This window comes from Alligator sinensis, unplaced genomic scaffold (genome assembly GCF_000455745.1).
Source record: "Alligator sinensis unplaced genomic scaffold, ASM45574v1 scaffold379_1, whole genome shotgun sequence".
In the NCBI taxonomy this organism is placed as follows: domain Eukaryota; kingdom Metazoa; phylum Chordata; order Crocodylia; family Alligatoridae; genus Alligator; species Alligator sinensis.
In genome coordinates, this window is record NW_005842001.1 from 1,930,883 (window position 1) to 1,947,048 (window position 16,166).

The 16,166-nt window shown below is 41.6% G+C and overlaps 1 protein-coding gene across 5 annotated transcripts in view; it reads right to left on the minus strand.

Moving 5' to 3' along the window:
• Positions 1-16,166, minus strand: part of FNDC3B (fibronectin type III domain containing 3B) — a 354,529-nt gene that overhangs the window by 50,220 nt on the left and 288,143 nt on the right. For all 5 annotated transcript variants that reach the window (XM_025201761.1, XM_025201760.1, XM_025201762.1 and 2 more), the window contains 4 exons: positions 14,341-14,513; positions 12,761-12,874; positions 11,692-11,841; positions 7,689-7,969 (listed from right to left, as the gene is read on the minus strand). In XM_025201761.1, the coding sequence (XP_025057546.1) occupies positions 7,689-7,969; positions 11,692-11,841; positions 12,761-12,874; positions 14,341-14,513 (718 nt within the window). The remainder of the gene's footprint in view (positions 1-7,688; positions 7,970-11,691; positions 11,842-12,760; positions 12,875-14,340; positions 14,514-16,166) is intronic.

Below are 16,166 nucleotides of genomic sequence, written 5' to 3' on the forward strand. Positions count from 1 at the left end.
AGAATTTACAAGATGAGATTTACAAATGAAGAGATTTACTTTTTCAGTATTACTGTCAGTGTCTAGTAATTTTCTCTGGAAAGACTCACAATTACCCACTTCTTTTTAGTAGTTCTAACTGTTACACCCTGAATTTTCTCGGGAAAATATAAAATATTCAGGTTTTTTTTACAGATTAAAATATAAGATGTAGAATAGAAATATACTGCCTGGTTAGTAGAGCTTCATAATGTTGCTGAAGGACAGACACTTTATATATTACTGCAGTTGGCAAAGTCAAAGTTGACCTTTCTATGTTTTTAATGAACAAATGAGTAAATTTGCAATGTAATGTCTGATAGTTAATAAAAGCCAGCAGTGAGATGCTGGCTCTATTGATGTCTGTGATAAAGAAAACTATTATTTCCATTCTGCAAGGATTTTACCTCGGCTGTTACATGGTATTTAACAACAGATCAACTCAGCAGAGGAGGGATGTGTAAAACTCAAGTACTTTTGAAGGTCTCAAGAATCCATGCTGGGAAAAACTACTTAGAACAGGGCTGTCTGAGTGGCAGCCCACAATTCACGGCCCCCAGGATCCCTCTGACCACAGGTGCCCTCATCATACCAGCTGCTGCTACAGCCTAGGTATCTGGGCTCCTCCTTTCTCTGGCTTTCAGTTCCTACTCCCACCCCAGAGGGAAGGCAGTGTGGCTCAGTGCAGCATGCAGTGCTAGGGAAGCCTGAGGTTAACCAAGGCAAGGGTTGGGGGAGGAAGGTGCCCATCCACCCAAGGGAGCTTATAGCTGGGGAGGTGATGGGTGGCCATGGCACCCAATGGTGCAGACCCCAGCCACCAAGTTGGACAGCTCTGACTTAGAAGATGATGCAGCCCATCAACCCCTAACATTTTTTACTTCGTCAGTAATGATCTTAACCATAGTGGGAGTAAGAACTAGAAACCTCTATGGATTTCTTTGACAGGGTTCCTCCAGCAGCAAAGAGATGGGGAATCTCACTCAGTCACAGGGAACATATGGGCTCACTGATGGGTTCCCCTGAGCTAAGAGGAGCACAGGGGCTGGCTTCCTGGCTGGAGAGCTCACCTTGGAGGGGGAGCTCTTTAGTGCTCCAGCCAGTGAGCTGTGAACACCTGCATGCCCCCACAGCACGCTATTTTTGTAGAGCTACTAAGTTCGCCCATCGCTCGGGGGTCAGTAACTTATGGCCCGTGGGACCACGGAGGAGGGCTTCTGTGGCATTCCAGTGGCAGGGCATTTCACTGCAGTGGTGGGGAGAAGCGACTGTAATGGGGTGGGAAGCGGCCTACACTCAGAGTTAAGATCCGTTAAAGCAGTCCCTGGCTGGCTCCAAAATGTTGCCAACCCCTGCCATAGCCTACAGTGTGTCTGTTGATTTCAAAGTAATTTTGGCAGAGAAGGCTTATGAAAGCTTCCAGCTAAGAACGGCTGCCCTGACAAACTTGCTGTACTGCAGACAGTTTCATGTTGGGATGATAGTGGTACTGACAGCAGATGGGAATATTTCCAACAGATTTTCATTGGGAAAGTGCAGCAGTTTTATTGCTTTCTACAATCTTGATATAGTTATTCAGATTAGATGCAGAACGAAAAGAAAACCATTTAATCCCTGACATCTGTGAGCATCTAGTAGTGCCAGAGGAATTAATCCACAAACTTTTGTTTGCAGATCATTATGCTTTTATTGCCCATTACTGTGGATCATTGCAGCTGCAAGCCTATGCTTTGGATTGACTATTACTGTAAAAAGACAGTGGTGTGTGTGTGTATACACACACACACACACACACACACCCCCCCCACCCCCAGGTAAAACACCAGTTATCACAGGGGAGGTGATACAGATCCATCCCCCCCCAGAGGTTACACCCTCACATGAAGTTTACATCAATAAAGTTCTCCCAACAGAATTGCTAAAGCCAGTGCAGCTTTTGGAAGCTTTCCAGACACATAACATTGCAAACAAAAATGAAAAGTCTAAAAAGGTGGTTTGTCCTGACATCCCTATTTTACACCTATAAATCCTGGACCATCTAAAGCCACCAGCAGTAGTTGTTAAATTTCACTGGCTTTCTTAATTAATTTGGATGTCAAGATAAAAACATAAGCACCTAAAACAGTTTTAGCATCAGGCCCAGCCCTCTCAGTCCACTACAGTTATAGTCATCAGTCCAGTCTTTAACCGTATGTTCTGGGGGAGGAAGGGTGGTGGGTGGAACAGCTACAACAAAACCTTGTCTGAATACTTCTATCTTGAGATGACAGGTGGCCTCCTTTAACCATGAAGAACAAGATCCATGACACTTAGTTGAGTGAAATACAATCATACATCTAGGCATGATAAATTAGGGTCTCACTTACAGGCTGAGAGACTATATGCTACAAAGTAAAAAGCACACAGATGATAATGATGATGATGATGATGAATAAGCTCCTCCTGTGATTCTAACAGAGCTAAAGCAATCCTTGGATACAGAGGGAGCAAAATAATATTGAGGAGGAAGAGGTTGTGTGTATATTACCTGGTAAAACCATTACTACATCCAGTTCTGATGCCCAGGCTTCAAAAAGGATGGTGAAAATTTAGAAGCATTACAAAGACCACAAGCTTAAAGACTAGAAAAACCTACTTTACAGCCATAGAGTTAAGAAATGCAATGTATTTAGCTTATCATATAAAAGATTAAGAGGTGACTTTACTGTGATCTATGATACCTACTTCAGGAGACTTTTAGTAGGGTTCTTTAATTTAGCAGGTCAAAATCCAGTGGCTGAAACTAAGGTTGAACAAATTCATACTGAACAGAAGTGCAATTTTTTTTTTTTTTTAAGTGAGAGGGTGATTAACTTACAACTGAAATAACCGATAAAGAGACATTCTAGGTGTTTCCAGCATTTGAAATCTTTAAACAAAGATCAGATGCACTGGTCTTAAAGGTCTTGCTCAACCAGAAGTTATGGGCTTGATGCAGGATTGCTGAAATTCAGTGGCCCGTGAAACTAAACTAAATCATAAAAACCCCACACGGGCCCTAAAATCTATTAATCCAGAATTTGAGGTTAGTTATAACTGAAACAAAACATGAAATTTAAAAAAAAAGTGCCATGTTTTCTATCCTGCTGGTTACATGTCTAATCTTGAGAGATAAGGACTATTTCTTGTAAGGCACTGTGTGTTCCTAACGCGTTATAAAATCAAGCTACAGAAGCCTTCACAAGACAACAATGCATTTATTTATGCAAGAGAAAAATGCCATTTCCTTTTTAAAAGAAAAGTAGTTATGGGAAGACAACATTATCTGCTAAAATAATTAAAAAAGAAGCCATACATTTTTTTTGTGCCTGAATATTTACAATTATCTATCAATGTTTATTTTTATTCCTGTCTTAACTAGGCCTCCATTTTTGCTTGCACCTTTACTTCTGAATACTTGCAGCTTATACAAAGCACCTTGTTGTACCAATTAAATAATCTACATTCTGGTTACAAAAAAAAAAAATGCACGGTAATGAATTATGCTTGTAAAAATGAAGGTTAGTGCATGAAATCTGGCTGTAGTTCTTTAGTAATAATCAACTGAAACAATGATTTCTATTTATATCGCACAAAAGTGTGACTTGCATTTTTAGATTAGATGTTCTTATTTCTATTCTTTGTAGAGAAGAAAAACATAATATATTACAAGAGCTTTAGGGGTATTCCATTTTACATCTTCATTCAGTGATAATGGGACACAAAATATCATATTCGTTTAAGCCATCCGTTACCATGCAGAGTAAATCTAAATGGTTGACCATGGATTTGCACAGTAAACAAGTGGTATAAAACCATCCATCAAGGTCACAAAATTATCTGGTGCTTAGTGACAAAACACTCTCCTCTAGCTACAAAGAGCTGTACTGAAGAGGAGTAATTTGCTCATAGCTGGCACAACCTATATATGCAGAACCCATAAGGAGTTGAGCAATGAGAGCCCTTGGAATTGAAAAAGTAGTAAATAAATACTTTTTCCCAGACCAGTACCATCTGTATAAGTAATTCAGTGACTGGATAGGTCTGAATCTTCCAAAATCCAATGAAAGGAGTGGTCAGAGTGAATGTATAATAAGATATCTTCTCATTTCACATGACCAAAGTTATTATCAGCAAAGCATACTTTAAGCAGCTAAGCTTGAGACATTCACAGATCTTCATCTGGCGTAATGATCTGCACATCCTCTTGGATTACATTTGTGCCATCCGTAGCGAAGTTATTCCCCTGTCTAATTAGTTTATATTTTAATACATTTGGCAGTACTGTTTCAATGTATAGGTTTATTTAGTAAGCTACAGCAATAGCAAAATAGCCATTTATTCCAATTTTGGTTCTGGTAGATTCAATCTTCTAAAATTTGGTTTGAAATTTTGGGTTCAAACAAACCTAAGCACTGACAGCAAAACTCAAACAAAACTAAATAACTGACTTGAAAACTCAGATCAGTTTTGGTCATGAGATTTGATAACCTCAAAGAACATGCTCAACCTTTGGTTTTGTAATGCAACCTAACACCAGGGGACTTCCACTTGCTTTTGCTGTAAGATGGTTCACATGGTTTACTATAACCCTACAAAAATAATAAAACAGCCTGCTTCACAGCAGCTTCAAGGGATTTGCAAATGGTAATTAAACCATTTCTGTTGCCTGCCCTGTGCTCTATCCTTGATCTGATGTTCAGCTCCCTGCTCTGTGCCTCCTGCCTGGCCTGCTACTCTGCTTTCTGACTTTTGCCTTATATGCTGCTGTGTTCCCTGCTCCCTCTCTCCCCCCCTCCACGATCTGGTGCGTGCCACTCACAGAGGCTGTGCGTGCCACAGGCTGACTACTCCTGGTCTATATAAATATAGTACAGAATATTGCATGGGTGGGCAAAATAGTGGATCTGGCTGGGGCAGGACACCATTTCCCAGAAGCCCCTGCCCACGTTTCTGAGGCCGGTTTCTATGGAGACCCCAGTCATGGTGGCTATGACAATGAGAGGCCAGGGTTTCCATGGAGACTGGCTCCAGCAGCACTGGCAGGGCACGCGGCTGGGCAGGGAGCTGCTCCAGGGCCAGGGCTGAGATCTTACAGGGGTGACAGCATGGTCCGGAGCTGGGGCAGAGCGGCAATCTGCTGCCTGCACAACCCTGCCCAGGCAGTGCAGGCAGCGGATTGCAGCTCCGCTCCGGCTTCAGAACTCGCTGTCACTGCCGCACGATCCCAGCCCCAAAGCAACTCCCTGCTTAGTTGGGTGCCCTGCCAGTGCTGCTGGGGCTGGTCTCCATGGAAACCCTGGCCCTGCGCTGTCACTATGCCATTGCTGCTGGGGTCTCCATAGAAACCAGCCGCAAAGATGCAGGCAGGGGCTGCTGGGAAATGGAGTCCGCTGCGGGCTGGATTTTGCCCACCCCTGGAATAATGGTGGGGGAGGGGGTGATACCCAAGAGCAGAGGAGACAGCATCAATTAAAGACAGTGTACAAAAAAAAATATTTTCTCTTGTCGCAATTTTGAGAATTACATCCTACCTACAAACTATGGGCAGTGCGACCTGATCTGCCTCTGTATTTTAGCTTTGGCCTTCTGCCTTCCAAGACAGTCTGGAGATATTTTCTGAAAATACAGAACAAATGCTCTGCCATTACATTTTCATACCATTTTTAGAAGCCTAGTCCAACAGCAGCCTTCATGATCCGTTAGTCTGTGCTTAAAATTTCATTTTTTCATTTGCATTAGAAGACAGCCTCCTAGACTAAAACCATGTAATTTAATATGGTGCCTTAGGAAAAGTACAGAAGTTAGAGCATAAACTTAGACATAGGGCATAAATCATAGTAAGAATACTGTAAAAAGGATGGTATTGTGTAGCTGGCTTGTTGGATTGGTTTGCTTGGTACTCATAGCTTTTTTATTTGTTTTAGCTGTTTCAACAGCTGATTAATCACATAATGAAAAGGAAGACAGCCCAGACCAAGCAGTGATAGTATTTGGGGAAACAAAGCAGCAGATCACAAAGAGGCAACTTTTTTCCACCCTCCATTTGCGTAGTCTCTTAAAAATTTGCAAGTGAATTTTGCCAAACAAAACTATTGGACAGACAGCCCTAGAAAAAACAGGAAGAAAATTCCCTCTCCACTGTCCTGCCTTTTCTATGGACCACCCAAAGACCAGGTGTATTCAGCCCACATACTCATTCAATGGTTTTTCTTATTATTGAGACAGTGAAGAAGAACACCAGTCCTAATGGTGGTGTCTGTATTGTTGACATTGTCCATACAGGGTTCCTCTGACATTGCAAGCTCATTTGATAAAAGTCATTGAAATGTCTTTAGACAGCAATCGTTGTTGTCCACTCCAGCTGTATTTGAACTAATTACCTGAAAGTGAAAAGTTTCTTCAATGGTGTAATGGGAGGTGGGGGAAGAAAGGTACCAGGGGCAATTATGCCAGGTGCTGAATGGATGGGGGAAGTGAAAAAATTTAACTGCCACCAGCAGCCACATCTTCCAGCTTGCAATTGCAAGCCGGAAGTTGCCACTTCTGCTTTGCCCCTATATCACTACTCTGCAGAGCTCCATATCCCAGTAGCAATCTCTGAATCCCTCAGTCTCAGGTTTCATTCCCACTTAAAAATGTACAGAACTACTGCCAGTTAGAAGGCTAGAATCTTATTTATGATATGTATTAGTGCTCAGCAGTCCAAGACACCTGGCGCATACGATGGCCCCTTCCAAAAATAGCTTAAAATCTATTTGTAAGACAAGTAGCAATAGCACAGGTGCCACTGTGCTAAAGCTTGAGAACAGTGGGACCATTCTACTTGAACTCTGTAAGCCCTGCATGATTGTGAAAGCAATCTTGTGAACCTGTACCAAGCCTCATTTCTTCAACTGTAACACCAGATTTCTCAGCCCCATGTAGCTATTAGAGTAATTTTATAAAAGAACTTTGCTTGCCACGTTTAATTCCAACGTATACGCTGTCCATCACATCTGCTTCCTACTGTTTAAGTTAATTTGATTCTTGCAGCAGTTAGAAAAAGACAGAAGCCTGAAAATCAGGTTAAAGATCTGGAGAAACCGTTTCAGAACAAAATTAGCATCTTATTTTATTTAATCCAATATTTCCTTTCTAGATTTTGCTTTCACATCACAATAATAAAAAAAACCTCAGAAGTACTTAAATAAAAACAAAATTGTTAGCAGTATACAACGTATTAGCAATGCAAAGGAAACACCATAGTAAACACCATAGAATACTTAGAACAGCATAGACTGACATGGGGAAAAATAATACATTGCAAGAAAATAATGGTAAACTCCTATTTCTTGAATGTAGTTATATACTCCTCTCAGAATAAACTTCCTATACGAGCTAACAGATTTTAAACACAAGAGACGAGAACCCAGATAAAACTTGCAGGAAAAAAAATAAGTTGATAAGGGGCAAGGAAGGAACCAAGTCTTGAAACCTGAAGTATTCAAATTCACTGCTTAAGGCATTGTGATACAGATAAGATACTTAAAGATGACATTTGGGTTAGTTTGGATACATCTTAAATAGGTTCCCCCTATTAAAAGTAATTTATGTGATATCATGCGTTTCTGATGGTGTACTCAGGAATATTAGAGGATAATGACACTCACCGGTATGAGGTTTCTGGAAGCAGATCATCAATAACGTAAGTTGTAACGCTGCCCACGGGAATGCAAACGTCACCAAGGTCAATGTTGTAAGAAGTGATCTCAGACCCATTATTGCATGGTTCTTCCCAGTTCAATACAAGGCACACAGAGGGTGATATTTGATAGGCATCCATGTGCTCATCCTCCAGTACAGAGAGGGTAGAGACTGCATCAGGTACTGATGCTGGGGTTCTGCAAGTTACTACATCACTATAGGGTCCAGCTCCTGCTTGATTTATAGCCTGTGGAACAGAGAGTTTTTTTTTTTTTTAAAGAGAAACTAATACTTGATTTCACATAAGAATCAAATAAAAGTTTAAAATAATGAAATTCCCAGTCAGTAAAAAATAGATACTTATCCCTTCAACAACTCATTACTTCATAATGTGTGTTCTCTCTCTGCACACAAAGGACAATAAATATCTTTCTCCATTACCCTAAATGTCACACACACAGTTTGAAGTGTCTCTAAAGATTATTTATCTTTTCCTTGCATAACCATTTCACTCAAACTTAACAATAACCTTTATATCTGCAAAAACCTTTATTTGGAAAGAAAGTGGCACATAATCATGCTACCAATGATTGTTCTTAATGAACAAACTGGCTCTTCCCAGCTTCCAAGCCCTTCTCCATCAAATCCTCAAGCCCGTACTTACTTCTATACTGTTTTGATTCTAAATTCTTTACTCGGGCTGAAACACCCTTGACATCAGCTGAGATTATGCCTATTTAAGGATGCCTATGCTGGGTCTTAATTTAGGACAGGGGCTGGCAACGTTTTTGGCCAGCACGCCAAAAACACCCGCAAACTTGATGTGTAAGATGTTGTCATGCCGGGGTGGATGGTTGGGGAGCTGCAAGGGGCCTGATCCTTGTTGTGGCAGCACAGCCACAGCCTTTTCCCTACCGTCTGCCCACAAGGCATACATGCCAAGCAAAATGCCTTCATGTGCCACAGAGGCATGTGTGCCAGGGGTTGCCTACCCCTAACTTAAGAAGTTAATTTGCTAATTCCTTATTTAAAAAAAAAAACCAAAAAAAAACTTTGTTAAAAGGAAACATTCACTCAGCATGGTGTATGCTTCCTCCCAAAAATCACAAAATCACACAAACCATCACAAAAAGGAGTAGACCAGTCATTACATCTAGCCTCTCATCCAGAGTGCGGTCTCCAATACAACACCAGTACAGAAGTCTAAGGTTCAAAGTTTCCACACTTACTAGCTGCTTTAATTTCAAGACATCCATTTCTAATTGTGTACAAAAAATTGAGGTACAAGTGAAAAAGATAGAGAAAACTGTGGTAACAAAGTAGTTAGGCTTCATTTGTATCACAGTTCCGATTTCATTCAGTGGAGGGCAGTTATGTGCCATAGATAGTAAGCAGACTTCAATAGAGGACCTTCCCTGTTAGCCAATGCTTTTGCAGAGGCACAATGCCTTTTAGGCACAGGGCTTTGAGCACCATATTTCTCCCATGGTGGGATAGCAGGAGCAAAGCCAGCACTCCACACCAAAAACAGGATCTGCAAAGGCAGAATTGGCAGTCTGTTAAGGGGGAGCAGCATGGCCCAGGGAAGACAGGGCCTGCAAGACTTCGTTTTGCTGTATCAGAAAGATTTTGTTTGCTGTGCAAGGAATAAGCAGTTTTTCCACGAGATGTTTTGCTCAGTTAGTAAGCTGGGGGAGCAGATGATAAAGCTGGGTTTGTTGAGCCTTTAAAAGCACTTCAAAACAAATCCTGCTCCAGGGACAGCTTTTATCTAATGAAGCGCTCCTACAGCTGTTATAGTGAGCCTCATTTTGTGGTCTGCCAATGATATTATTTGTCTGCCTCTAAACCAGTGTTTGGTGCTATGTATCTTGCCCTCAGCAATTTGTTTTAGAGGTACTTATAACTCTTTCATTGGACAGCCCCATCATTATAACCGATGGGCACTTCATTCTTGCTTGATTACCAGTTACTTGTCTCCGCCCTACCCAGAACAGTATTTCCTTTGGTTAAAAGGATAAAGCTTTTCAGGAATTTTCATTAGTGTTACTGGCCTTTGTTCCCTTCTCTTTAAAAACAAGCTAGTTTCCCTCCAGTCACTTATGCCTGATTTTCTCTTTACTAACCAATTTGTATAGATTGATATAATGATACCAAGTGTTTGTTAGAGGAAAGAATAACAGAGAAAATTCTTTATGATTACAGTGTTTTAAAAACAAGGCTTTTCTGTTATTGTCTTTAATAGTTATGGAGGAAAGAATGGATTTGTTTGTGGTTTCTCCACTTTGTTAATTTATTTTGTTTAATAAAAATACATTCCCTATGCAAATTCCTATTAATTAACATTTCCCCTTACCTGTAACCTCACACCTTGCTCTCTTCCCTAGTACTCCTGAAAATTCTGGCATATCATTTTCAAGACAAATGCTCCTCTCTACAAGGAAAAGTCCAACTCACATGATGCAGCTCTAGATTTATGATGCAAAGATTGCTGGTGGATGTTAAAAAAAACGTATCTGTGTGGATACTCTGTATTTTTCTTAGCTTGTCTCTCTTGTCAATGGCTTAAACTACAATGGATGTGTTAAAATGTGTGTGGAGCTGTAAAAAGTTTCCGTAGTGAGTAATCTAAAATAAATGTCTGTTCCCAAGCTGAATGTCCTATGCAGCTGGCTGTTTCCATTTTTAACATGAAAAACTTGAGCTCCCCCTTCACCACAAAACTGGTACTATGGTCTCCTCCCAGGCCAGTGGACTCTAAGCACTTCCCTTGCTGGGCAAATGGAATGTGCTTTCTGGCTTGCAGTTCTTCTCGCACATGCTCCTCCAGAGAGTTTGCCAAGCCGCTGACAATACAAGGGATAGGACCAGTGCTAATGGAGTCTGCAGAAAGCAACTGAGTATGCCTGAAGGTGGGGTGCAGGCATGATTTGAGGCTCTCTGGCTTTGATCCAACAGCTAATGAGCTACAAAAAAAATTCTTACAGGAATCCTGAATTTAAAAGCTCAAACAGAAACACTTGAGCATGAGGCCTCTGACCAAAGAGAGGAAACTTTGGGTGGTCCAAGCTAAAAGATTGTGTGGGGGGAGAAAGGGGAGGAATTTTCCACACCTTGCTAGCTGGATGGGTACATGAAATTTTGGCTGGATTTACCGTGAGTGTTCTGCTTTTGCACATAAATAAGCTGTGTGGAGGAGCACCCAGAGCTATGCAGTTTAGGCACAAAGTTCAGCCTCACCCTTCCATTTCCTGTCCCCCCACCCAGGGATTTGACCAGGGAAACATCACATTTCAACTATCGTATTTATATTTTAACTTGCTTTTCTTCTATTGAAAAGAATGGGTGAAGCATAAAAATGAAAGAACAGGTGATCATTGCAGAGCTGCACAACAAGAGGTACAATGATACACAACAAAGGGATGAGGCAAAGATGATGAGTACATCATCCTGGCAGCTGTAGCCTCCTACATACACAGGAATCTTTATCAGCTGCTCAGATAGTTTGCTTTACTTGATAAATGTTGAAGATTATTTAAGCCATGGGAATCTTCAACATCCATTTGGGAGGTAAACAATGTTTACATACCATTTCCAAGTTTGGGGCCAGTGGGAAAAAAAGAATAAGGATTTTGAAAATAGTGTAAAAACATTATCATTCTATTTTAATACCAGAGGGCAGGGAGGCTTGTTGGCTGTTAATGGTGTTACTTGCTGAAATTAAAGCTTGTGACAAATGGGAGCAATTTTCAAGAGCTGAAAGTTCTATTAACTTCCTCCGTTAATCAATTTGAGTTGTTTAGGATCTAAGCTGTTTGATTATATCACCATACTAGGCATGACATTGCTTCTAACTTACAAAATACCTCATTTCATAGCAGTTAATGATGGAAATAAAAACCCAGTGGATATACACAGTATTTACATCTTAGACTGTAATATATGCAAAAAATTAATAGACTTCTGTACCTGCAGTCTGCAGCAGTAATGTGCTGCTGCCGACAACTCACTTATTTCAAAACAGGTATCTGTGCCATTATACACAAGTTCTAGAGTTTCCTCGTCTTCTCCCCACTCTAATCTGTACTCAGAGATGTCAGCACCAGAGCTTTCGGGACTCTGAAAAACAAGCATTGGCATTTTATAGTTCAGTTTAAAGATGGGAGCTCTAGTTCATTATGCTTGACTGGTGAAGGAGAAATGCATAAAAACGAATTAACTTCTTACTGATAACCAGCACCACTGAAAATGGGCGCACAATTAGCTCACCCATGAAGACTACAAAAACCAGACCTGTTAAGCAGAATTATGCCAAGATAAAATGAAAAGTTACTGACATAAATGCAGAGTTTCAAACATTCATACAACACATACAATGTGTCTCAATCCCATTGGGACATTTACTATAAAAATATAAAAATCCCTTGTCTCTCTGCTGACATGCTAGCAACACTGCTTGGGTTTAGAACAGGACAGAGGAAAGCAGGGAAGATTACTTCCTCCAACTGACAGTAGTTATAATGCATTTTGGAATGGCCTGAAATTAGTACAGTAAAACCGGAGTTATCCAGCCCCTTACAAGCCGGCATGCTCTAGCAGAGTTATCCAGCACCTTACAAGCCGGCATGCTCTACTAACAGGCATGCCAGCTTGTAAGGTAAAGTGAAACCAGAAGTGCCCACCATGGCACTTCCGGTTTCTCCGAGCCCCCACGGCCCAGGGCAAAGCAGCCTGAGCTGCTGATTTCCATGGCCCGGGGGCATAACAGGCTGCGTTGGGCCCACCTCCGTGTCCTGCGGGAGGGGCGGCGATGCCCCGAATGCGGCGGGAGAAGTGGCAGCCCAAACAGGCAAGGACACCTGTTCAGGCTGCTCAATTAACCGGCATATTTTGTTATCCGGCATGCCCCATTCCCAGAGGATGCTGGATAACAGAGCTTTTACTGCAACTGGTCTTGAATTAGCTTCCATGTACTGATGTTGTGTTTTGTTTGAACAAGCAAGAGAGAAGTGAAGTGTACAAAGAGCGTTTGTCTTACCTCCCAGCTTACAAGTACACATGTATCAGACAGAAAGGAAAGGAAAGGTGCTTTGCACTGCACAGGTGGTCCTGCTGCTGTGGTGATTTCTGTCGCTTCAGAATATGGCCCATACTGAGGAAAAGATAGATATATACATACACGCATATTACACATTACACAATGTTGAAGGGTTTTCATAAGATGCCCACAGAAACATTTTTAGTATAGCGAATTTTCTTAAATATAGACTGAGTCTTCAATGTTAAGCACCTATGATTAATTTACTGGCATACTTCACTCCACCTCCAAAATTATACTAGCAACTTTGCTTAATAGGAACACATGCTCTCTCAAAATTGAGGGCAATATAATGGCCTTTTTAACCAACAAATCAAACCTAGATATATGCGCGCAATTAATTTTTGATGATAAGTAACAAATGCATATCCTAGAAAAATAAACAGAACTTTCAAATTGATCAAATACCTAATCCAATTTTTAATACACTTTTCCCTGGGATCTGAATTATTTAAACGCTTCACATCATTAAGCTCATAACGAAGATTGCTTGCGAGCAGTTTGACAGTCAACCAAGCAGTGTGTTGTACTAGTTCATACTACAGAGACCGTGGTTTCAAAGTGCTGGGAGTGATGAGCACACAACGACAGTCAGAACCCAACTCAACACTCATTAAAGTCAAGAGAAATCCTTCTATTGACTACAGTGAGGCCTGCATCAGGCTTTCAATGCTCTCACCAATGTAGGCAGGTCCTCTGAGGAATTAAAACAAACAAAAAAAAGTGACACCAGTGAGTATTTCTACATATGCTCCAGGGGTAGGGAGAGGGGCGCTTTAATTAGAGTGGCTGCAAGAGCCACTCTAATTAAAACACCCGCTGTGTCTTGTGTATCAGTGTCCCTGCACTTCAAAATAGCATCAGGGTCACTTTAACTAAAGCTCATTGAATGAGCTTTAGTTAGAGCACCCCCACCACCATTTTGAAGTGTGGAGACCCTGATACAGAAGACGCAGAGGTTGGCTGGAGCGTGTTAATTATCACGCTCCAGCAGACTCAATTAACGGAGTCTGCTCCTATGTGCTGTAACTGCAGTGCATCGGAGCAGCCTTCCTGCACGTGTACAGGCACCCTTAGAGACTAACTGGTTCAGAGTGGCATGAAATTTTGTAGGCAACAACCTATACTGTCAGATGCTATGAATGCTCACATGAAGTAGCTCATTTCCTACAATAGTGCATGCCTCTGAACCACTCTTTCTAACGTGCCACTGCTCTGTCTATTGCTTGACTTGAGACTAACACAGCTAATCAACTCTATGACTGTAGCAAACTCTGGCCTGACCAACACTGGCCTGCAAAATCACATTTAAAAACAGCTTAGCAGAAACTGTGTTTTAAACAAAATGCTTCTCTCAAGTGTACTTTAAAGAACAGACTTAACTGGACCTTTTAAAAATCTCAACATTGTTTCTGTTCTTTGCGTTCATCCTACCCCTTTAGTAATACTGAGGAATATATTAGGACAATAAAACTTCCAGAACCCAGTCTCTAGATGCCGCACAGGACATTAAATCTTACCCCTCCATCATTCAAAGCCCTCACTCTGAACTGATATGTTGATCCAGGAAGAAGGTTGCAGACTGTGCACTCTAGATCAGGACCGTGATATACTTCAGAAGTGACGTCTGCGGGTCCCATCATTTCTACACTGTACTCTGAGACTTGACACACACTTTCTGACACTGGAACATCTAGACAAGAGATAATATCATTTATTACTGGTGAGTGCCATAAATAAGCATCAGGGATTAACAGGCATTGATTCACCTCATACTGCAGGTATGCATCGTCTTAACTGATTTTCTCTCTTAAAGTGTCTCTCACCCACAATATATCAAACATGTTGGGATTTACTCAGGGTGAGTAAAAGTACTTGTATCTTCAGGTAATCACAGGATCAGAGACAAATAGCTTGGAGTAACAATGGATCCGATGCTGTGTGCTCTAACAGTGTGTGGGGGGGGAAGAGAGTCAATACCTGAAATAAGCCCATTCATAGCAACAAGCTATTCATGGTAGTAGCAAAAACTAGCCCCACAAAGTTATTTAACAATGGTGGCTGGTATCTCCTTTGGAAAGAATGGGTACATCTATTTAAAGAAACAATAAAATGGTAATAGCACTTCCATTCAGTAGGGAAAAATTGCAATAATATGGTTGAAAGAAAACAGACAGGCTGTCTTTTTAAATAGCTTTAAAATAGGAGAATGTTTGTCAAAGAGCTCTGTGGGACTTACTCCACCGTCAAAATGCATGGCTGTGTAGATCAAACCACAGAACAGACCCATAAATGATTATATGTAAGCACCTATTCAATTTGTGATTTCGTGGAAATAACCAAAATCGGGCAATGTCCACAAAATCCACAACCCCCCCCCCAACTTCCTAAAAATAAAATGCTGGCTCTCCAGTGGGAGCCAGGATTCGTCATAGCTGCTGCATGCAGCATGCGGGGGGGGGGGGGGGGGCCTCCCAATGCCAAGGGGGAACAGGCAAGATGCTGACTGCCCCCCCGCTTCACCGCTGATTGGCTAAACAATCTGCTTGTCAAGCAGCCCTGCACCTTTCTGCCAAATAGTAGCAAGAACATGGCCACACAACTGATAGCCCCCTCAACCAATCAGCAGTGAGGCGCAGGGCTGATGACAGACAGCCCTCTTGACCAATCGGCAGCATGCAGTGGGGCCACCAGAACTCTGCTGAGATAAGCCCATAAAAATGGCATCTGGCCCCGTGATCGACCTGTGAAATCAGCCACCTGCCCCCTTGATTTCAATAGGTCCCTAATTATATGTTAATCAAAATAATAATAAGCTCTTATGGCATGTTTAGGTTTAAGAGATTTACAAGCAGATGTACTATCAACATATCCCCTTTTCAGTTGGAGATAAACGATCGCTCCTGTGTTTGTTGAACATTCAAAAAATCAGAGGGAAGCCAATACCACTTTCGGGTGGAGAAAGACTGCAAAGATATCCTATCTGCTGCTTCTTTCAACAACTCATTAATACCGAGTTCTCCAGTGGAAACTCAGACCTTTGGAATGGACTGTTCTGGGTTAGTTTGTTCCTGAAAATCTTGTCTTTTTGACATACAAGAAGCATGAGCAGAAAGCAACCTTTTAAAGTCTAAAATTATACTTATTCATCCAAGTATGGCCTACAAAGGATGGAGGATGGGAGTCACCTCCAAGGAGGATTATTCTGCACTGGTCCGGTCCTGTAGGGAGAAGACCAGGGATGCCAAGGCTGCAACTGAACTCCAGCTAGCTTTGAGCATCAAGGACAATAAGAAGTCCTTTTTCAGATATGTGGGGAGCCGGAGGAAAAGCAGGGGCAACATTG